At 42.6% G+C, this 22,463-nt stretch overlaps 1 protein-coding gene across 1 annotated transcript in view; it reads right to left on the bottom strand.

The window, feature by feature from the left end:
- Positions 1-17,353, bottom strand: part of LOC104078853 (FYVE, RhoGEF and PH domain-containing protein 5-like) — a 67,245-nt gene extending 49,892 nt beyond the window's left edge. Inside the window, exons 1-4 of the mRNA XM_009580664.1 lie at positions 17,211-17,353; positions 15,459-15,588; positions 3,902-3,960; positions 3,761-3,791 (exon numbers count right to left, since the gene is read on the bottom strand). Coding sequence (XP_009578959.1) covers positions 3,761-3,791; positions 3,902-3,960; positions 15,459-15,588; positions 17,211-17,353 — 363 coding nt within the window. The remainder of the gene's footprint in view (positions 1-3,760; positions 3,792-3,901; positions 3,961-15,458; positions 15,589-17,210) is intronic.
- Positions 17,354-22,463: the final 5,110 nt, after the last annotated feature.

The raw sequence follows: 22,463 nt of genomic DNA on the forward strand, positions 1-22,463 counted from the left end.
GCCTGAGCTGAGATATGCTGTCGAGGAAGCCTTTGGTCCTAACTGGCCATGAATGGGGTGTTGTACCTTGAGGGCAGTTTGGTGACTCTGTGGTCACTGGTGGTTGCTTGTGACATCTGCCAGCGGGACCTGTGTCAACAGTGAATGCACAGCAAAGCACAATTTTTTACTGATGTGACTATTCCTAACGCTATTCAAATATGCAAAAAGGAGTAATTAGTTCACTGTAACTTTTTGCACTATGACAGTATTGAAAAGCCTCAGTTAGGCAATAATACCCCTGCAGTCTGAGGACTTACATGTTGTAAAATTGGTAATGGTTTCTTTAGATTTCCGGAATAATACACTGGGCAACAGTGAATATAAAGATCCAACAGTAGTTGGGGTGAGAAAGGTAACAGTGCTGGGACTATGGCTTTCTAGATTGAACATGATTGCAACAGAAAAATCTGCAGATTATTTCTGAATGTCGCTGCAGTAGGTAGCTATCATGCAGACAGCCTATAGCAGTAGAGATGGGGTATGCTAGGGCTATAGGCACCAGATAAAACACAGAAATGAACCCTCTGATCCTGTTCCTGTAATGATTTTTGATCTCTTCTAAACTAAGGAGTGCCTAAACTAGCAGTCAAGTGTGAAAACAGACTGGCTGTTCCTCTCTCCTCCCTCAGTCTCTAACCCAGGTGTCATTCATACATCCTCACTACTTAGAAAGCCAACTCATAGAAACTCATAGAAATTAAATATTATTTGAGAAACTTGCTTGTTGACTCTGCTGAAAAAAGCCTCCAGTAGCCCCTAAAGGAGTGTATGCATTTGGTGATGGAGCAAGAAGGATACTTTTCCACTGCAGAAGAAAATCATCAATCAAAATTGTGCACCCAAAATCTCATCCTAAAATTGATGCAGATCCTTCTGAACTTTCTAACTTGAGACAATGGGAACTGGGACAGGGAAAGTGAAGAGTGCATGGTTACAGTGATTCTGACATTTCACAACCTATATGTGGCTTAACTTTGCAAACCAATGCATTCATTCAAGGGTTTACTTTCGGCCCATCTCTTATTTTAATTTTCAATTTAAACTCCTCTTCTGGTGCTCTAACTTTCATAATTACGGAAATAATGAGCATATGCAAAACACTCATAAGATCCCTCTAGTCCAGTGAGATGGGCAGGCAGGGAAACAAAACCCCAGCAAAATGGGATTCAGTGGAATATTCCATTACAGGACTGAAACATATATAAAAACCAAACAAGTGCTTCCAATTAAAACTGATGACTGACAGAAATAGAAGAAGTTGCCCAGTCATAGGAGCGCTATTACCGGTATCTTTTCCCTGATAAATTAACCAGCTGATCCAAACCTAATGATTAAGTAAGATTAAAACAGAGCCAATTTCCCTCATGCCTTAAAACCCTAATTCCAGGACTGGGAGGCCAAGCTCCAGGTAATGTTAGTTATTTTCTGTAATAAACATTTCTGCTTAGAAAGTGTCTGAGTTCCCCAACAGGAGAGCAGGGAGTAGTTACATTTTTGAGTCAAGCCAAGAAAACTTTCTGTTTTCATTCCCTCCTATCTTTGAGCCAAGTCTGGAGCACTGCAGCAGATAAAATTAGCAATCAAGCAGAGTTTTTCCCTAACTAACCTATGAGCTGTAATTTTGATGAAGATTCTTTTTATTAGGGATTACCAACAGTTTGGAGTCCATCCGGCTGGAGGGGAGCAGCATGCACTTGCCTCCATAAGTGTTTCTAAACTAAAAAATTTTAGCAAAGATATAAACCAGAATCCCTGTCCCATGTTAAAGTTGTCAACTTGGAAAAGAGAGTAAAAATGACATTTCTTTCCAAATGATTTCTACAGGCAGAAGATAGGATTATTATGAAAATGCATAAATTTACACACAGAGCAAAATTCACTACCCAGGGATTTACCAGAGGAAGGAGAAAAGGGAAAAGTAAGTCCTGAAGGGACTGGGAGAGTCCTGAAGCATCCCTTTCCTGGTCCAGCAACAGCATAGGCAAGGCAGCCTGACAGTAATATGATGCTATAGCAGCCATGAGGGTGTGCAGCCATTCATGCTGTGGCTAAAGGCATTGAAGTGCATTATATGATTTGGATCTATATACTGAAGATTTTTCATGCCATGTTAGTGAGCCACTTTTATCTCCTAGAGCTATATGGAAAATGCTAGGATATAATGCAAAGGAGAGGTCTCTCCTAGACACCTCCACTAAATACAGTGCACTGTACATGCACTCTAGTTCAGCCCTGCATTTACATGCTGTCCATAATGTACCAAAATACAAATGTACTTGGAAATGGAAAATTAAATACATTAAGAATGTTTTAATTGGATGCATCTAATGAAGATGCAGAGTGGCTAATACTCTCTGTGCATAGTAATTTCCTGTGTGTATGTTTCTCTTCTATTTTGATTTAGAAGCTGGCAGAGGCTTTTCTCTTTTCTTTCTTGATGACACTTTTGGAAATCTTAATTTCAGTAAGGAGTTATGGGGGTATTCTTAATGATCAGAAGCCCTGTAGTCCACAGGTGAAGAAACCACACTGGCTTCCCCAAGGGACAATGGATAACTACAACTATGTCTCACTAGTGTCAAATAATGTGTTTGGCTGTGCAGAAATCATAGGAAAACCAGGACAGAGGAGGCAAATGGCTAGGCAAGTTACCGCCAATTTATCGAAGTATTGGTAGATGCCAGCTAAGCAGCTAAGTCCCTTAAAGTGTTTGGTTCCCAGCTGACCAGCTTGGCAGTTTCTGATCTGTTGAAATGCAAACATCTGCAAGGTATCTGTCACATTTAAGGCTGCTCTCCTGCCTCTGCTGCCCAAGCCTGAGAAGGCTCTTAAGCTTTGGCAGCTTGCTTGAGAGGCACAACAAGCAGGCAGCAATACAACGCTGACCTCATTACTTTTCTCTCCAGCAGAGTTCCTGTCCACTGCTAGGGTTTGGGGTGTCCTCCAAGGACAACCCGGGGCTACTTTTTGCCTTCTCAGGGAATTTCTTTCCAAGCAGCAGTGGGCATGCTTTGTGTGGTGGCTGTTATTCCCTACTGCCTTGCAACTAACAGCCAAGAAAGATGTTGAGAGCGAGGCTACCTAAGCTGTGTACCAGTCTCCAGGGAAGCAGTGGCAGCTCTGTTAAAGAGACACAAAGTCTCCTGGGACAAAGCCACCAGTGGGTTTATACCATGCAAAAGCTCTGTATCAGGCACCACAAGTGATTCTTTGTGTGTGTTCCCTCATGATTTTCTGACACCAGAGTCTGTATTTTGCCCATGGTGTCTACCTGTGTCACAGTGTGGATATCTAGGCCATGCTGGATATTACTGATATTGCATTATCAGAAAAAAGAGCTTAAAAGGAAGCAGAGTGAATCCATTCAAACCAAATCCCCATGCTTCATAGCTCTGCTCCTATCTGCCTCTCTCTGAAGAGAGAGGGTTCACCCCTGTTTATCACCATCTCCTTCTCTGCACTAGGCTTATTCTGCATCTTACACTAGTGTCGGAGCCCCAGCAAGCACTGTTGACCAACACTTTTACCTGTGAATGATAAATGCTAGATTTCAGGATCTGTAGCAAGAGCAGATTAGTGGCAGACATATTCCTTTGCAATGGTTCACAGTAAGCCATTCCTCCTCAAATTCACGTCAGTCCTTTCAATGCTTTTGTCTTTTAAATTGCAGCTAAGTAGAAGGGCAATTAGGTTTCAGTGATTAAAATTATTTACTTACAATACGTAACTGCTGGAGCATCTCCACGTATCTGGGGAAAGAGACAAACTTTCATTAACTGCTGTCAAACCAATGCTGAAGGGTGGATTGCGTAGCTTCAGTTTTAGGAGAGCAACAGATAGGCTGTAACAATGAACTCACACTTTTTCTGAAGACATCAGCTCCTGGGCAATGAGGTAAGCTCTGGACTGACCTTCTTTCTGTCAACAGCAAAAAACAGAGACAATTAAGAGATGTCTTATTCCAAGAAGTAAAGCAATGTTAGAGAGCGCTTTGAACTGACATATTCTTTCAGTAAAAATAGTGACCAGGCTTTTATTCTTTGTTGTTCAGTGTCTGGCATCCTGGAGTCTTTTCCATGACGGGGTGTTTCTGCAATTCAAATACTAGTAATATAGTATAATATAATAGCTGCTAAGGCAGATGTAAGTTTGAAAAACATTTTCTTATTGAACGAGAGAAATTTTCTGTTGATTTTACAGGTCCAAAATTTGTCAGAGAAGCAGAAAGTGCTTAGCTTTGGATAGGCTGGTTTCATGGCTGTTGAGGCTCATACCATGTGTTTAGTACTCTTAATTACATGGAAAAGGGAGTTCTTTATCAAAATGGTCATATTCCAAACTTCTGCCTGCTGTGAGACCTGTGGAAGCAAATGTGGCAAAGAGCTTTACTGCATGCTAAACAAACTGTCTAAGCTAAATGGCCATAAATATCTCCAGAAAGCACACAATTCAGTACTCCAGCAGACAACATTGTTTGAAATCTCAGTGGCATCTACTTAACTGGTAGGCATCTCGGAAGACACAGAAAACTGTGAAAGAAGCAAAGTGTATGGCTCTGAGGTGCTAATTAGCGTATTTTGCTCCTATTTCATGACTCATCCTTATGGTAAGAAATGACCAAAGCATGGAAATATTTACTGAGAGGAATCTACTGGGAAAGGTTTGACTTATTTAGCAGTGGTGAAGTAGGGAACTAAAACAGTAGTCTAGTAGTAGTAAAGAAAGCAGCCCTCAGTGACCTAAAGTGGACTCAGGAGAGATAAGTTCAGCAGCAAGACTTCATGACATTGTTTCCCAGACCAGGTATGCTGGAAATCCATTGCTTACAGATCCTGCTTCTGAAAGCCTACTCAGGAGAGACTGGGAGTTGCTGAAATATGACGCAGTCCCTTTGTATAACAGTCAGATGGGAAGTTTGTGGCTATATTTCCTCCACAAATTCTGCATGAGGGGGCTGCTAGGGGTCAGGGAACACAAAGCTCAATTGGGACCCCTCATAAAAAGTATTGATAGTACCCCAAACCCAAATTCAGCTTCCCACAAATGCTGACTTCCCAAATCACACTTGATAGATCAGATTACAATCAGGATTTACATAGCAGATCTGAGCAGTAAAAAATGTCTAAGCCAGTTCAAGCTAAATGCATTATAGACTTTTTACTCCCTGTCCCTCCTCCTCATTAGCATTCCCTTGGGATGCAGGTGTTCAGGCACAGGATAGAAGTATCTGAATTGCTCAAAGTCCCATTCCATTATCATGGTGAACCATCTGCCACTTTTTGTATCTATAGAGGGATCAACTTCTGGATTTCAGGATTGTCTTCCCCTCCCAAAGTTTCTGGTTCATTCTGTCTGCAGTGAGCTGCAAACAGTATAGGAAAGAATGAAACATTCCCTGAAGTGCTGGAAGCTGAAATTCAGTCATGTAGATACTTGGAGTGTAAAACACCCAGTAGCAAGGTCAGCTGAAACATAATCGAAACAATTTCACTGCCCAACATCCATAAATTAAAAGAGGAATATGTGATGGAACAGAAGTTATATTTTCAAGATTCTTCTGGTTTTAATAACTTCGGTTATTCATTACAAAAGCAAGGAATTCAAGCACCAGCAATTGAATTCTCCACTGCCTATTTCAGAGGAACCAAGGGCCATGTTGCAAATAGATGTCAGTATTGACTGCACACATGAGCAAAGGAAAGGCTTCTTCTGTTTCTGTGAGGAGACTAAAGATCCCTTGCTGCTCTGTGAGTTTTCACCCTGAGGGTGATGGACCCCAAGGAGGATTACGATCCAATCAATAGTGAATATGCGTGAAAAAGTCCTTGAACCCTGATGATGATGCGTTAAATGAATGAGGCTTCATGTATAGAAAATGAACAGTGTCACGGTGACTTTTTTCCCATCTTTAGTTTATTTCTGTATACATTTACTGGAAGGCAACTGAAGATTGCAAGAGCCAAAGGAAATACAGAGAGTGAACTATTCATCAGTCTCAGATGTCTAATCCATCTCTCCTTTAGCATGAGGAGTCTGAGGGTATGTCCCCTAGTGCTCTGTTCCTCTTAGCTGATGGGTGCCAAAAAGCATGCTTTGAATCACTTACTTTTGGACAACTACACTACAGTTTAATAGAGTGCACTAGAAAGATCTTACATTTTTTCCTTAGTTCCACTTTCCTGCTGGGAGCAAATATTTGATTACCCCTTTGCCCCTCGTTCCACTTTGTGAACACCTCTTGAAGATCATGATGTGCCTCTCCTTGTTGTCCCAACTGCTGTAGGAACACACTAGAGACACTGAGTTTTCTATTCTCTCTCATTTTCTCTACACAGGCATAGCAGAGCAAATGAAATGGGGTGTGTTTCTTTCTGGGTCACCTGGCCCAATGCTGGCTGCCCAACACGTCCTCTGTGGACAAGCCTGGATCCCCAGTGCCAAGAAGCAGAGTGCATTTCCCCAGCAGGCCAGGCCCGCTTTCCCTTTGCATACACACATTGTTGCACTCTGTAATTCCTCTTATGATTAATATGTCTTAGCCAAGAGACAAAACACAGGGACCCCAGTGTCACATGGCCTGTCTAGGGCGAGTTTGAGACAGTGTCTCTAGGCGTTGCCTGTCTTGTGTTATTTAATTGCTGTTTGTTTAACCAGGAAATGAACTCTCAGATTGACGACAGTGTTCAGAGACAGACTTCTGGGAATAGGGGATAGAGGGGGTGCAGGTCCCTCAAGCATCAAGTTTATGAAACAAAGTCCGAGTGATTATTATAACACTGCCAAGCTGCCACTTTTTTAGTAATCTTTACTCCCTGCAGGCCAGTCCTGTGCCCAGCCCTTGCGGTATGGTTCCCTCCTAGTTCCCACTTCAGCAGCTGCACTCCAGGCCTCACTGCATGCCTCTCCTTAGCAGATGGGAGGCCATGCAGCCATGTGGGGACTCTTGGCTTTCTGCTTCACTGAGTCTTCTTGCCTCATAGCCTCATCACTCCATCCTCCCCAAAACCAAATGCTTAATAAAATGCTTGCAATATATAATATAAAATGGCAATATATAACTGAAATATCTCCCCGTTCTCTCCACTCTGAAAAACATGCTGGTGCCAGGAAGGTCATAAACACAAAAGCACTGTAACCAGGTTAGGAACTTGTACAGTTGCTACAGGTCAGCTGATCAGCATAACTTGTGAAGCAAAGGTGATATTGGGCAATCATCTCTCCATTGGCTAACAAACTAAGCTCTATAGCCCTCCTCCAAATGGATACCAAGTTTATGGATGGAAAACTAAGACCTAAAGATGACTTGTGACTTGCTCAGAGTTTCTCATTCTCCAACAGCCGATGTTTCCTAATGTATAAGAAGCACACCACCATCAGAGAGCTTTTGTTTAGAACAATAAAGACCTAAAAGCCTGCAGCAATTTACAGAGCACAACTCAAGTTAAGTACTAGTCTTAGGCAGTTCAAACTGAGAAACTTTAGGTTTCATGTCCCTTTTGTGCCTTCTGATAGAACAAACATTTGGGCTGAGAAGGGGCAAGTAATGAACAGCGGAGAAACGTGGCTAATGGCCCATTCTGAGTGTGCTAATGTGACACTTAACTGGAAGGATTCCCTTCTCTGTGTGATAGTGATCCCATTAATGCAGGGATGACATCTCCACACTGAGTCATTTATATGCCCTGGCTTTGTTCTGAGCAATGCCAAGCATCTGACATGGGCCCTAACAGGCCATGCTTTGATTAGATGGTACTGTGGTGACAGTGCCAGTCACTCTCCTCTGAGCCCAGTGCCAGCTCTCAGTTGTGCTGACCCAGCTGTTTGCAGGACCTTGTTCAGAACCAGATTGGTCTCCTGATCCAGCTTAAAAAATTGCAGGGCTAGGGGTGAGTCTGCCTCCATGGGACTAGAATGGGGTTGTATGGCCTAAGAGCAGCACAAGTAGATCACAGAACAGTTCCCTAAAACTGAAGCATTAGTACTGTGCAAGCCACTCATGTGGAGTACTCAGGGAGTAACCCTTTGCATTTCAAAAGCAGGGTAACCAGTCAAGACATAGAAGCAGCAGCTCCATTCTTGTGTGTGCCACTGGCTTGCCATGTTGACCACGGACAAACTGCATCTCTTCATGCATTTTCTTATGTGTGCATCTTATTTCACAGACTCCTCAGGGTAGGTGCATTGTAGCTGGATGGTACCCAGCACAAGAGCGCTAGTGTCACAATCAGAGGCTGACAGCAGTTTGCAAGCTTCAGCCTCTGAGCTGAGTGACTTCATAATGCCCCTTTTGTAATTATTATGAACTATGTAGCAGTTCACAGTGATGTCACAGTGGTGCCAACAGTAAACTGAGGCATTACAAGACTTTTTCAGGCTGGCTCTGTGAATCAGTGAGAGAGAAACAAAAGCAGTCCACATCTCCCAGGCCCCTTCCTTGAAGAGCTAGATTGCAGCTCTCCTGGGGAATCTGTGTAATTATATAAATCAAGAGCTGTCCCTTGAAAGGCGTCTGAATTTGGTGCTTCCTCAAGGCACACAAATCTGTCACTCCCAACTCCAGCACATGTTTCAGTTTTGTGTGTGTGTGCGTGCATGTGTGTGTGTTTTAATATGTGAAGGCTAAAGGTTTGCAAAACAGAATGATTAATGGAGTCTGGAAACCAAGCCCACCCAGTGGAAATGGATAAGGAGCAGCAAAGGCAGTTTTATGCACTGCCGTCATGAGACAGTAGCTGCCCTGCTTGTGGTGAGACCTTTGTGGCTAAGCTTAGTGTTCCCTGTTTGTGTGGGGCGCAGGTCCTTTCCATCTGCCATCCTGGGTTGCTGCTCCCCTTTTCGTCCACTGCCTTTTATTTTGATACCTGGGAGAAGGGTGGAGCATCTTACCTCCAGTGCTGCCTTCTCACAAGTACAGCATTAGGGATTGTTTCTGTATGAAGTTCCCCTTCATGCCCCGCTGCCCAGCACACCACCATATAATGGTAATGAGCATCCCTCCAGTCTGGCTAGGATTAGCTATAGCAAACCTAAAGTCCTGAATGACTAGCCAAAATGCTTTGGGTTTTCATTGGCATAAAATCCAACCACATCTCGTCTGAGTTCCCATTATACCATTTTGCTCTGATTACATGCTATTCACCTCGCTACAGATGTTCACATTTTGCCACCAGGGTAAGATCACATCTCTCACATGCTGCCTCTATACAGTTGCTTGCTACATATTGCTGGTTTTAGACTAAACTCGACAGTATTTGCGTACAGATTGGTTTACTTTTAGATTTCCCATACAGTTAACTGGCAGGCAGATCTGTGTGCTGGATGAAAGAAATGTCTTTATGTTCCAGCTATGGCTTTATTACTCATCCTAGGATTTGTATTAATTTATTTCCTGGGTGCTTTATAAACTATAATTCTTACAGGTATTCACCCAGATTAATCACATTCTTTTCTTATTATTCTTTTGAGATTCCTTTCAGTTCTTCAGATCAAACTCCCTCCTGTGTTTACAGACATGTTTAAGAGAGCGTTTTTAATTATTCCTTTGCGTAGTGGCTTAATGTAGGGTTTGCTATATGTCATTCCTAACTATAACAGAGTTCTTAAAATAGCTGGTGTTGCTACAATATTCCTAGCACCCCGTTTACCCAGCCACTGCTTTCTCCTTCCAAAGGCACCCTGCAAAGGAAGACTCATCCTCTTATCACTGTGGTGCAAATTGTGCAATTGATGGCGGTCTAAATGCCTTCCATTGACTACTGGGGTTATTTTTAAGCCTGTTACTTTTTTTGATCAGCATACCTTTAGCATGTGTGTGACACAGTCTGGATCAAGCAGTGTGATGGAAATAGCTCTTGAAGCCCAGTCCAAGGCAACACGTTTTATAGTGTTGTTACAGGACCGTCGGCATGGCTCTCTGCAAGATGCTGGAGAAATGAATTCTTAAATTGGCAGATGGGTTCCTGCCCCTTACCCATCCTCACAGAACCCAAAACAGCACCCTGTGCTTCATCTCCATGTATTTCTTCAGAAAATTTTCACACCACCATGGGGCCTCTATTGCATCTCCCTGCTGTGGTTTGTCCCACAGGTGTTTGCCCTTCCCCAGGCCTAACCTACTTCCCCAAGTAGAGCTGTTAATGTAGTGGTAGGAAGGCAGATGCAGTCCTAATACTATGATCTCAGTGAATCCCTTGAAAGCCTTAATGTTCCCACAGTGAACCTAAAGGTTAGCACCTAGCTTCCTGCCTTGCCTGCAAGTTTGATCTCTAATCTGCATCAGAGGTTTTTTTCTCTTCTCCGGATCCAGCATAAAAAATCACTCCTCCCTGCTGGGTCCTTCTCTTCAGCCAGATGGAGGGTTAGGTGTGGTAAAAGAATTGTCTTGGGGCTCCCTTCAGTTTCGTAACAATTGGAGGTTGTAGGAGGTTAGTGACAAAAGGGATCAACTGGCCAGAAGATCCAGTCTTAAAAAGTACCTACAAGAAAGGAACTGTCTGAAGACTCTTGCTTGAAGATTCTGACACTAAATTCTCACTAAAATGAGAGGCACAAGCTATGGAGGGGCAGCTGATGATCCAGCATATGTGGCATCTTCCTCAAACTACCAAGACAATTCAAAAACTCAGATCATAACCAGCAATATGTGAAACCTACCAGCATGTGTTGATTTTAGTCCATTTCAAACCATGGAGCTGAGCTTCTCAAAAGTAGACTTTCAAGATTATGTTGTCTCTATTTCTGATCTTCTTTTTAAAACTGGAAATTCTGAGACTAAGTTCTCAAAAACTAAGTTCTGCCGAAGGCAGTTTGAAGTTGGTGTCTAGTAAAATCTGAACTATTAAGCTCACTTCCCCTTTAATTCCTTTAATGCTTGTTAGCTGGGTGGGTCCAAGATGAATTTATCTGGTTTTAGCAGAAAAAACAAACACGAAGTTCAGGTTTGAATCCAACTCAGTGATGAGAGGAAAAATCTGGGATTCTACATCCTGGACTTTGAGCATTTGTCTAGTGAGTGAAGGTTCAGAGGTAGGAGATAAAGAAAAAGTCCTTATTTTATTTGATACAAGTTTTTTGTTCCTAACTGGAATCCCTAATTCCATTTTTTTTTCTGTAGGCAGCTCAGATGCCATCATATAACCTTGAGAGGCCAGTACAGAAAAGCCATGTGTCACCTTCTGATAAATTGGGAGGGGTTTAATTAAATGAACATATATAAAAGACACATGAATGAGTGATGGCCGAGGAGCTCTTTTAAATTAGTTTAGCAGGAGGAAAAAAAAGAGTGAATCTCCATCAGTAGTGTAAGTGAAGGGCATCACTTTTTATAATATAACCAAGTAGAATCACAAAGGTTAAGAAAACTTACAGCATTACCTGCCTCTGAGTTCTCTAGGTTGTTATCATATGCCACCAGACAGAAGAGAAGGAAATAAAGTGCTTATTTAAAACAGAAGGAATGAATTTTCACTGTTAGTCTTATACAGAAGAATCAAAACCACCAGGTGATTTCTGATGACAAATGCTCAGCTTCTCAAGGTCTGAGGTACTCCCAGTGGAATAAAGGCACAAATGCAAAACCTACCTCCTGTTTTACATTTTTATACCTGCCCCATTCCAAACAGGTTTTTAGTAATAAAAATTCCTGTAACACAATAGAGATGAAAGCCCCTCTTTGTTTGCTCTTTAAAATAAAGCTGATAATGTAAAAAATACCTCAACATATATTATTGGCTATGATTCAAATTGTTTGCAGAACAGGGGTTCCAACAGGCCCTAAAAATTTCTCCACTCATGTGAATCTGCTCCCCAGGAGAACAGGGATTCAAAGGAGACGAGCTGTTGAAACAATACCAGGAAATGTGTGTACAAAGCTAATTTTTAAAATTATATTTACTTATAAAAATGAACCTTAAAAGGAAACATCAGAGCAAAAAATTCTGCTACAAACTGGAAGTCTTGCGATTCTCCCGCAAGCAGACCAGGAGAGAGCAGGTGAGAAAAACCAAAGCATGCTGCTTGCATTTTGGTACAGGAATTAAATCATGACAGTGAAAGGCAGCAGGTAGAATCCCACTCAATGCAAATGAAAATCATATATCTGAACACAGGGAGGAGATCTAGGCTGTTTCATGCCTTTATTTAAACTAAGTTTCCCTGAGGAGGAGAAAAACAGAAATCAAACCAACAAACCCCAGAAGGGTCTTTTTTTTGTGTGTGCATATGTGTTTTTTAAAATCCAAATTCAGCTCTTAGTAGGCCAGCCCCAAACAGTTGTTTTAACAAGATTAGCTCATTTCAAAATCCATGGTACTGTTTTTGGCATCCAAACTAACATGTCTCTGCCAATTCTCCCCAAGTGACAGTGCTTCTGAACTCTTTGATGTTGTACAGCCACTCTGTGTTGTCCTGAGGATTTTGCTCCAAGGGATAAATCCCTTCATCGTGGAGCTGGACAAATTCTTTGCACTTCGTCATCATAGAGACAGGTTTTGACAGGTCAGCTAATGTTCCCTTGGCACCCAGAAGATTTGCATGAGAAGACAATAAAAGGAGGCGGGAACAGTAGGGTAGGAAAAACAGTCCTCTGTCAGTCCTCTGTAAAGACACCAGTGCTTTCTGAGAGAAGAGCTGTGGACAAATGGTATTTATCCTATTCACTCTTAATTACAGTGAACTGGAAGCCCTTGTCTTTGACAGAGGATCTGCAGCGTGGGCTGCATGAGACCTTGGAAGATTCCTGTATCACTATTACTCTGTGGCTGGCATGGGTGAAAGACAACAGTTAAATACATTGCATCCTTCATGTCAGAACCCTGCACTGACTGTTTTTCCTTGGAAATCAGGTTTCCCTGGCCATCTTTTGATTATTGTTTCACACAGCCTGCAGCAGTGATGGTGAGGCTGTTACAGAGTGGCAAGAGAGTCCTGATGCTAGGTGGCCTCTGACTGCCCAGATCAGGTGTCTCCTTTAACAGATTGGGTCCTGGGGACAGCTGGGACACACAAGGTTTGACAGGATGGTTCCCAGGACCTCCTTAGTCTATCCAAAGTGATGCCTGCCCTAGTAAGGCTACAAGAACAAAGATGCTCAAAGGTGTCTCAGTGGCACTTCGCATCTCTACATCTTTTCTTGGTCCCACATACAAGCACAACCCCCTGACTTGGCTTACTAAGCAAATGGCTTATCCAGGGATGAAATTACTGCTGCTCCAACCTCTTTTTAGAGTCTGTAGCTAGAGCCCAGAGTGGCTAATCTTCCTAGAGCCAGAATTATAACAGGCAGATCAGATTATGTCTACTTTCTGGGCCTGCTTCTTGGCAGGGTAAATAGCCACATGCACTAATTCATCAGCCAGCTTGGAAATATGGCCTGTACTCAGATGGAGCTGTTTTAAGACAACTCCCCAGGAGCTTGTGGAAGTCTGGTCCTGGGTACTGTGATCCTTGCTGACAATTAGCTTGGGAAACAAAGGCCAACCAACCAACCAGACCTGTTCTGATGTTCTCTATCAGGCATGTGCAGACATTTAGTTTGTGTTCGTCTGAAGAGCGGGAGAGATGATACCTCCAGTTAGACTCTGAAGCACATGCTTGTTCTCTAAGTTCTGCCTTCTTCTGTGACAGCTACACAGTGTGGTTACCCCAGCACAACAGACCAATTAAAATGCATGAGATGCAATAAGCGAGCCATTTAGAAAACCATCATTTCCTAGTGTCTTGAGTAAAACCCTACAAAAATGGTAATAAAATTGGTTTTAGCAGCCTTGAATTTGCTTCCAAGTGCGTAGTGATTGCATGCATTTCCCTTGTGAACTCAAGTCACAATTTTTTGTCACTTCTCCACTGGCATCACAACTAAGAGATGCTGAGAAACCTGACCAGCTTAGATAACACACCAGTGTATGCTCTATAAATGCTAGTGGTTTGTCAGCTAACTAATAGAACTGAAAGGAAAAATATTTTTCATTTAACAGGGAATATCAGAAATTTAAAGGCTTTTCCCTTTCCAAAACAGTGTGAAAACAAACAATCAAAAAAATTTCATGAATCTCAGAGGAAAAAAGATAAGGTTGCTTGCAACTGTTTCATTTGTTTCATGTCATCAAGGAGATCAAACCACAGTCTTTTCCACTGGTACCAGAGGCAGCTCAGCACCCTGCAGGGTAGACCTAAAAGTGATACAGCATACAGGGAAATCAAAGGAAGCTATCCTCCCTCAGAGATTAGAGCAACAGCAATTTCATTTGCCCTTCACTGTCATTCCGCTTGCAGTTTCTTTTTCTGTTTCTCAAGAACTGGTGTTCTGGTAAGGGGAAAATTCTGCTCCCCTCTCTCTACACCTGCCCCTAAACAAAGCTTCACATTTTGGAAATGCCTGAAGAGATCTGATCTTCCTAGAATCAATATACTTATGCTTCTCCTTGACAGAGTTGACCCTTACTCAGCCATCATTTGGTTTTGGAGGGGCATCTGCACGTACTTTTGCAGGCTCTGACACATGCCCATGACCAGACACAAGCCATCTACAATCAGGAAGCCACATAGCTGTTCTGATGCTGAGAGACCAGGCCAAAATGAATGGCAGAGAGAGGTGTAGGAACTCAGGATTTGCTATTTTCCTATGCAGCCTTAGTTCCTGGGGCTCTAATTGAAAGACTTCAGAAGAACATATCTATCTGTTGCATGCATACCAAATGGGCTATGCAGTGGGTGCTTGTACTCAGAGACACAACGTTAGATTGTTAGGCTCATATTAGGTTTTAAGAAAACACACACACAAAAAAATTCTGTGAAAAACAAAGATAAATTTGTGACTAAAAGTGCTCGATGCCATTTCTTTAACAACTGCACTATTAGCCAGCTTACTGGAGGTTAAAACAGCCTTGTACGGTCTTAAGCTGCGGTCACATTTCCATGGTCTTCTCCATAATTTGTTTAAGAGCTGTTTTATTCATCAGAAGTCAGTAAAACAAACCCAAACATGAGTGCATTTTCCCATGATGAGAGAATTCTGAGATGGCAGAGACCTATTACATAATTTACTACATCTCCCAGCCAATGCAGAACTGGTCCCAGTGATGTATTTGTTATTGTTTTATTCAATGTAGTTTTAAAATTCTCAAGATTGCAGCTAAATCCTTCTTCTGAGTGAGACACTTTTCCTGACATTCAAGTCAGGCCTTTCCTGCTGGCTATGTTGCCTCCTCTGTCCATCTTAGGACTGCAGTTCTTTGGCCTTGCCACATGCTATAGGGGTAAATTGTTGCTAGTGCACTGGGGGAGTAAAGGATTGATGGTTCTGACATTTCTAAATCAGCACCAGGCAAAGAGCAGAGAGAGTTGAGAATCCAGGTTCTTCTGCAAATTGTTTCTCCCTCTCTGGGTTTCACACATTCCCCATTATTCAGCTCTTTTACCTTGTTGATGAGGCTGGGATCACCTGGGCTGCTCTCATCATCTTCCGAACTCTTTTGTTCCTCATCTGATGTGACGACCTCCATTGGTATCACAGAGACTGGGCATACCTTGTAGGGCTCGGTGTAGGCACTGCAGAGAGAAAGAACACACTAGCTCACTGGTGTTATTCCCAGACACTTGCTATTGCTCAGACATAACAAATCCACACATTGCCCAGAGATAACCAGTCAGGGGGCAAGGAACCCCTGCAGACCTTCTAGGCTTGGAAAGCAAGATTTCTCAAGCTTTATTTTTTTGCTGCCAGGTTCAACAGCAACCATTTAGGCAAGTAAAAGAATCTGAAAGAAACAGTGGGAAGTTAACTGAACTTGTTCAAGCTTTCCCGAAGGATCACTGTTCTGGTTCAGTTTGGAGCAAAAAGTTCATACTTAGTTGCAACCAGAACTGCTTTGTTCCTACCTAGTCAACCCCTCAAAATGCATGCAATAAAATCATACCAACATCTCAGTGTTCATTAAAAATGGAAGTTAGATATTGTAACAATGGATTTTCTGGGAAAACATCAAAAGGATGAGAAAAGTATAATTGTAATACCAATGGCATTAATTAAAGCACAAGGTACTCAGATCCCAGAATCCTTGAGTTGTTTCAAGGGAATCTGAATTCAGCTCCAGAAACCCAGAGAAAGCCATGTGATAAGAGTACTGGATCTGGTGTATAATACAGGCCAGTGGCTTCCCAGCGTTTTCTTTTAGAAAAAAAACCTTTTTTAGAAATTAAAATTGCCAGTGATTTCAAAACCTCCACAAAGCATGACTAGAGGTCGGTTCTCCAGATGGTGCCTGCCCTTTGCCTTAGAAGGGTGTCTTTTATTGCTGATCTGAATATGCCTAGCTCCAAATTCCAGATATTGGATCTTGTTAAACCTTTGTCTACTGAATTGGAGGCAGTCTTCCAAATTTTGTTACTGTGCAGGTACTCACAGGCTGTATTCAAGTTGTCCCTCCATTTTGTCTTTTATATGAAATAGGTGAAGATCTTGGTGTCTTACTATGTCATGCTTCCTATCATTTAATCATTCTAAAATCTCTGAACTTTATCCAATTATCCATTAGCATTATCCAATTTACTAGCACCAGTTTTTACTACCAGCCAGTTTTAGTACTGTTCTTGGTACTGCAACACAAGACTCAATATTCCAGCACAGGCAAAAGAAGTGCCAAGTATACCAGTGGTAACACCCATCTATTCCTACCTGACTTTACTGTGTTTTTACAGATTAGAATTTTTGACCACAGTCTCATTTTGGGAGCTTATATAGAGCTTATACACCACAGTGGCCCCAAGCCTTTTACATTTCCAGGGGTAGGTTCCAGCGTTCAGCCAACAGGGCAAGTCTGTTGTCTTGAGAAACAAAATCTGACATCTCCGTGTGTTCCAGCAGACATCTTCACCAACCAGGTCGGTCTGTAACGTGGGCCTGCCTTACCCAGTGTACATGATTTCTTTAGTTCTCATTTCCTCTGAAACATTATTAATTTGCTTTCGCAGCTCTGCCTCATCTATTTATTTTTCTTTGATCTCCCACTTGGGGATGCCAGATGTGAACAAATCCAAAGCTTCAAAGCCAATGCTAGAGTGACAGGAGGCTGGGCAAAGATGGGTTAATGTGAGTGGGAAGGCAATGAAGAAAGAGACTCCCAAGGCCACTGACCATACTCATATTTCCTTTTGGAAAGGAAACTCCCTACATATCTGCATTCACTTCCAAGCTGCAAACAGGCCTCTGTGTCTCCCATGCAGGTGTGGCTGCCAGCCTTTCTTTTATGCCGCCAGCTTTTCCCTCATGCGCAGAGTCAGGGAGCTCTTGCAAGCTGCCCGGTGCATTTGCCATGGCTGGGCGAAGGGCCAAGCAGCAGCAGCACTGTTCCTCACCATTGTCTTCTCTTGTTTATTATTAGTGTCTGCAGTTTTTCAGTGTGGGCGGTATCACGGCACTTCTGAAAACCTGCCTAGCTACAACAACAAAGGGGCCTCAGCACAACTGAAAGCAAGAGCAAGGCAGATACAGGAACAGCTCAGGAGGCTTATTAATAGTTTAGCCAGTCTCTCTCCTTATTCGCACAGTCTTTCTGCAATTTGTAATTGTTTGCCCCAGCAGTCATGAAATTAAGTCTCTCCCTCCCTCCTTTTTTTTCTCTCTCTCTCTCTCTGATAAATGACTGCATTATGTTAATGTAAGAACACATTATAATTTGGGAAGAATGCCTCAGTATATTAGTCTGGTAATCATTATGAATGGCATTATTTAAGGCTCATACAATAGCAAAACTTGCAATATTGCTGAACTGTTGCATGGGCTTCATTTATAGTAGGCCTGCAGTCCAGTGGCACTGGCTTGTGTTTAAAGAGAAGTCCCAAAATGTTACAGGTCTCATTTGCACATGGGATGGGCACAGGCATGTTTGTGCCACCCTCTCCATCCTGCCCTTCTCCAGCCACTCCAGCAGCACTCAGGTCTTCACTTCTGAGACTGTTCTATATTGTCATAGATTTCCTGGGCAGTACACCTTTCCTGATACCCAGCATGTGTTTTACTCCAATGAATTCACATCCTTTCATCCATTTTATATGTCTATGGTCTTGTGGTCTCCTAGCAATCCTAGCTCCTGAAGACTTGAACTGTGCCCAGGAACTGGTCACCAAGTGAAGGTGCCCTGGGCAGCTTGGTCTTCACTAATCCCACTGCCAGGTGCCTGCAGGAGAACACCAAGGATGCAGGGATAGGTGGCAGATGACTTCTGAGGCACAACAGGTTTCAGGAAATTTTATAAAAGGAAGATATGGAGAGTAATTTTATTGCAGGGCAGGGTCTTACCCACAGAGCAAACCCTTCAGGTATGCTAAACAATTACCATAACTGCATATTAAGTCTTTTATCTTAGTACAAGCTGCTGTGCATCTGTGAAAATCACCTGGACATTTTTTAGCCCTTTCCAAGAGACTACGTAGGTTTGCTTTTGATGTTGGTAAGCTGCCACTATTGGAGGAACCTTCCAACTCGATATTTGAGAACAGAAAAATAAACTGTTTTATAAGATAACAGAGTCACCAAGATCAATGAGATGTAACCACTGATCACGACAAGAGTCCATCTGTAATACTAGGGAAATAGTCACAGCCAACTTAATGCACTGCAGTTCTTCTAAAGCAGTTTAATCTCCATTGATCACAGAATCACAGACTGGTTGAGGTTGGAAGGGACCTCTGGAGGTCATCTGGTCCAATCCCCCTGCTCAGGCAGGGTCATCTAGAGCCAACTGCCCAGGACCATATCCAGGTGACTTCTGAATATTGCCAAGGATGGAGACTCCACAATGTTTCTGGGCAATCTGTGCCCGTGCTCAGTCACCCTCAGAGTGAAAAAGTATTTCGTGATGTTTGAGGGAACCTCCTGTGTTTCAGTTTGTGCCCATTGCCTCTAGTCCAGTCACTGGGCACCACTGAGAACCTGGCTTCATCTTCTTTGTACCCTCCTTTCAGGTATTTATACACGTTGATGAGATCCGCCTCAGGCTTCTCTTCTCCAGGCTGAACAGTCCCAGTTCTTTCAGCCTCTCCTCAACTGTGAAGTACTCCAGTCCCTTAATCATCCTTGTGGTCTTTCCTTGAACTCTCTCCAGTATGTCCATGCCTCTCTTGTACTGAGGAGCCCAGCACTGGACACATGACTCCAGGTTTGGCCTCACCAGTGCTGAGGAGAGGGCAAGGATCCCCTCCCTCGACCTGCTGGCAATACTTTTTCTAATGCAGCCCAGGATACCATTAGCCTTCCTCTCGGCACCTTGATTTTAGGTGTCTATGAAGTACCTTTCAGTGTGGTTTTGTAAAGAATAACCCTTTTATGGATAAACAGTAACCTAACTTTATAAAGCTATGGTAAAGCAGAACCACCAAGTTAAATTGCAAGCTGCAACCCAGGATAACACAAGGAGAGAACTCTGTTGGACAGGACAGGAATTGCCAGCCCATTTCCCTCAGGACACGCGTCCAGATCACAAACCCCACAGTCACGGGTGGTACTTACTGGTTTCCAATAACAGTTTCTGAGAGCACCATTAGTACGCAATCTTAAAAATGCACACAAACTGAGATGAGAAATTACTTTCTGTAAGAGGATACAGAAACACTGAATTAAAACAACTGTTTTATTTGAGAAGTTCCATTTCATGTGATCTTTGTCTATAAGTTTCTAACATGCTCTTGAATGAAAGACTGTGCAATTGTAAGATGATATAGGCTAGGAAAGAAGGGTGAAGTGATGGGTGCAATGATCTCATGAACCAAGAATGGAAATCATAGAATCATAGAATCATGGAATAGTTTGGGTTGGAAGGGACCTTTAAAGGTCATCTCGTCCAACCCCCCTCCAACGAGCAGGGACATCTTTCACTGGATCAGGTTGCTCAAAGCCCTGTTGAACCTAACCTTGAATGTTTCCAGGGATGGGGCATCTACCACCTCTCTGGGCAACCTGTTCCAGTGTTTCACCACCCTCATTGTAAAAAATTTCTTCTTATCTAGTCTAAATCTACCCTCTTTTAGTTTAAAACCATTACCCCATGTCCTATCGCAACAGGCCCTGCTAAAAAGCCTGTCCCCATCTTTCTTATAAGCACCCTTTGAGTATTGAAAGGCTGCAAAAAGAGGTATCAGCTTATATTATCTCATGGCAGTTCTCTGCAGAGCTCAATGAAGTTATTCTAGAAGAGTATCTGGCAACTACATTCTGTCTTCCTGATACTGATTTGGACAGTGTCATCTCAGGCAAAATAAAGTGAGCTCACTTAAGCAGTTAGAATAACATCATTCAGCCCAATGCACATCCTGATAGAAATCCCAGAATTTGTTCAGCTATTTTAAAGTATATCGCAGGGAAATGGGGAAAACAGCTACAAGCAAAAGACTGTAATGCTGATGCTGCTTCTCTACTGGTAACAGGAAAGTGCAGATGGGATTTGTAAAGTAACCTAAGGCAATTAGGCACTAAAATCCCGTTGAATTCCAGTTCCTTTAAATGTCTGGTAGTGCAAGCTTACACTGCTGAAGGTGGGTTTAGCTAGTTTTGTGATGAAATTCTCAGCAATGTTCTTGTGGTTAGTTATGAGATTTCACCTACTACGGTGGAAAGTAAAAGGAGCTAAGAATAGCCATGTTATCCTAATATTCAGTTACAGAAACTTTGGAAACCACTCCATCTAGATCTATCCATCTGTGCTCTGAAACTGCTTTTGAAACACATTTGGAACAGACAATAGCTTTTCAAGGTGAATCCAGTGTAATTCTCAGCTATCCTAGATATGCAGGAGACTCTCTTCAATGGGATACCAATGTCTTTTGACCTCTCTTGATTTAATATTTTGTTACCATCATCTGGGAACACTGAAAATGCTACATGGAATCATAGAACCATAGAATGCTTTGGGTTGGAAGGGGCCTTTAAAGATCATCTAGTCCAACCCCCTGCCATGGGCAGGGACATCTTTCACTGGATCAGGTTGCTTAAAGCCCGTCCAACCTGACTCTGAACACCCCAATCATGGGACATACACAGCTACTCTGGGCAGCCTGTTCCAGTGTCTCACCGCCCTCATAGTAAAAAATTTCTTCCTTCTGTCCAATCTAAACCTACCCTCTTTCAGCTTAAAACAGTTGCCCCTTGTTCTGTTACCACAGGCCTTGGTAAAAAGTCTCTCTCCATCTTTCTTGTAAGCTATTTTATAACTTAATCCCCCTTTATATATTGAAAGGCCGCAATAAGGTCTACCCAGAGCCTTCTCTTCTCCAGGCTGAACAACCCCAACTCTCAGCCTTTCCTCACAGGATAGGTGTTCCAGCTCTTTGATCATTTTTATGGCCCTCCTCTGGACCCACTCTAACAGGCCCATCTCTTTCTTGTACTGGGGACCCCAGAGCTGGATGCAGTACTCCCAGTGGGGTCCAAGCCAGAGGTAATTAATACTTGCTCTCCATTTATTATTGCCTTCCAATCTACTTGCATGTTTCATGTAAGTAATTGCATTGAACGGATCACTCCTCGTTTATCCCTGACCTCTCTGAGAAGATACTGCATGTCTCTGCATTTTTTTTGTTTTGATTTCTGTCCTGTAGAATAAGGGATCACTTCATTCTGACTGCAGTCTTGGACTTGTCATTACATTCACATTTAGGGCAACTGTTGAGCCTGTAGAAGATGGGATCTCTGGGTAGCTACAGTCCTCTGTAAACACTGCTAGAGTCCAGTTGTGTCAAGTTGTGCTGTTAAACTAATAGTCTAGCTGCATTTCCAAGTATGAAAATCCTGAACTCTAACCATGACATCTTTGTCATCATCAGTGGAGCCCCTAAGTAATGTCTGGTTTATAACACAGGGACACATTGGGTCCTTTGGATGCAAAAATATCTTGCTGTGTTTAAACCTCACACTTCAATTTGTTGTAACTCAGTCAGATAAGAGCATCATGAAATGATTGTAAAAGGCTGGGGTTTGTGTTCAGGCCTTAATTTCCTAATTCCCAAAATACGGGAATCGGGTATTACATTCCCAGGTGCTAAGAATGCTTAACCAGTAAGATGTGATGTTACATCAGGTCTCTGTCTTCACTGCAGTTTTTAACGTCTTTTTCCACCAACTGTGGCCTGCCTCCTTCGAGGTAGGCTGCCCTGAGAAGTTAAGTAGTGTATTTGGGTCGTAACTCTGTAGCCCAGTGATTAAAATCTGTATTCCACCCATCTGCCCCGAGTCCCCTATTCATCTGGCCGAGCCCTTCTTTAGGTACCACATCCTTAATCATCTACCACTTAATTACACCATGAATCTAAACATGCTTTTAAGGTAAGGAGACCTATACAAGCTCACATGTAACCCATGTGCCAAGGGGCATAAATTTTTTCATGCATCTGATTTTGGTTTTATTCTTTCCACAGAAATAATATTTTTTTGC

This window comes from Fulmarus glacialis, unplaced genomic scaffold, assembly GCF_000690835.1.
Source record: "Fulmarus glacialis isolate BGI_N327 unplaced genomic scaffold, ASM69083v1 scaffold11356, whole genome shotgun sequence".
NCBI lineage: Eukaryota > Metazoa > Chordata > Aves > Procellariiformes > Procellariidae > Fulmarus > Fulmarus glacialis.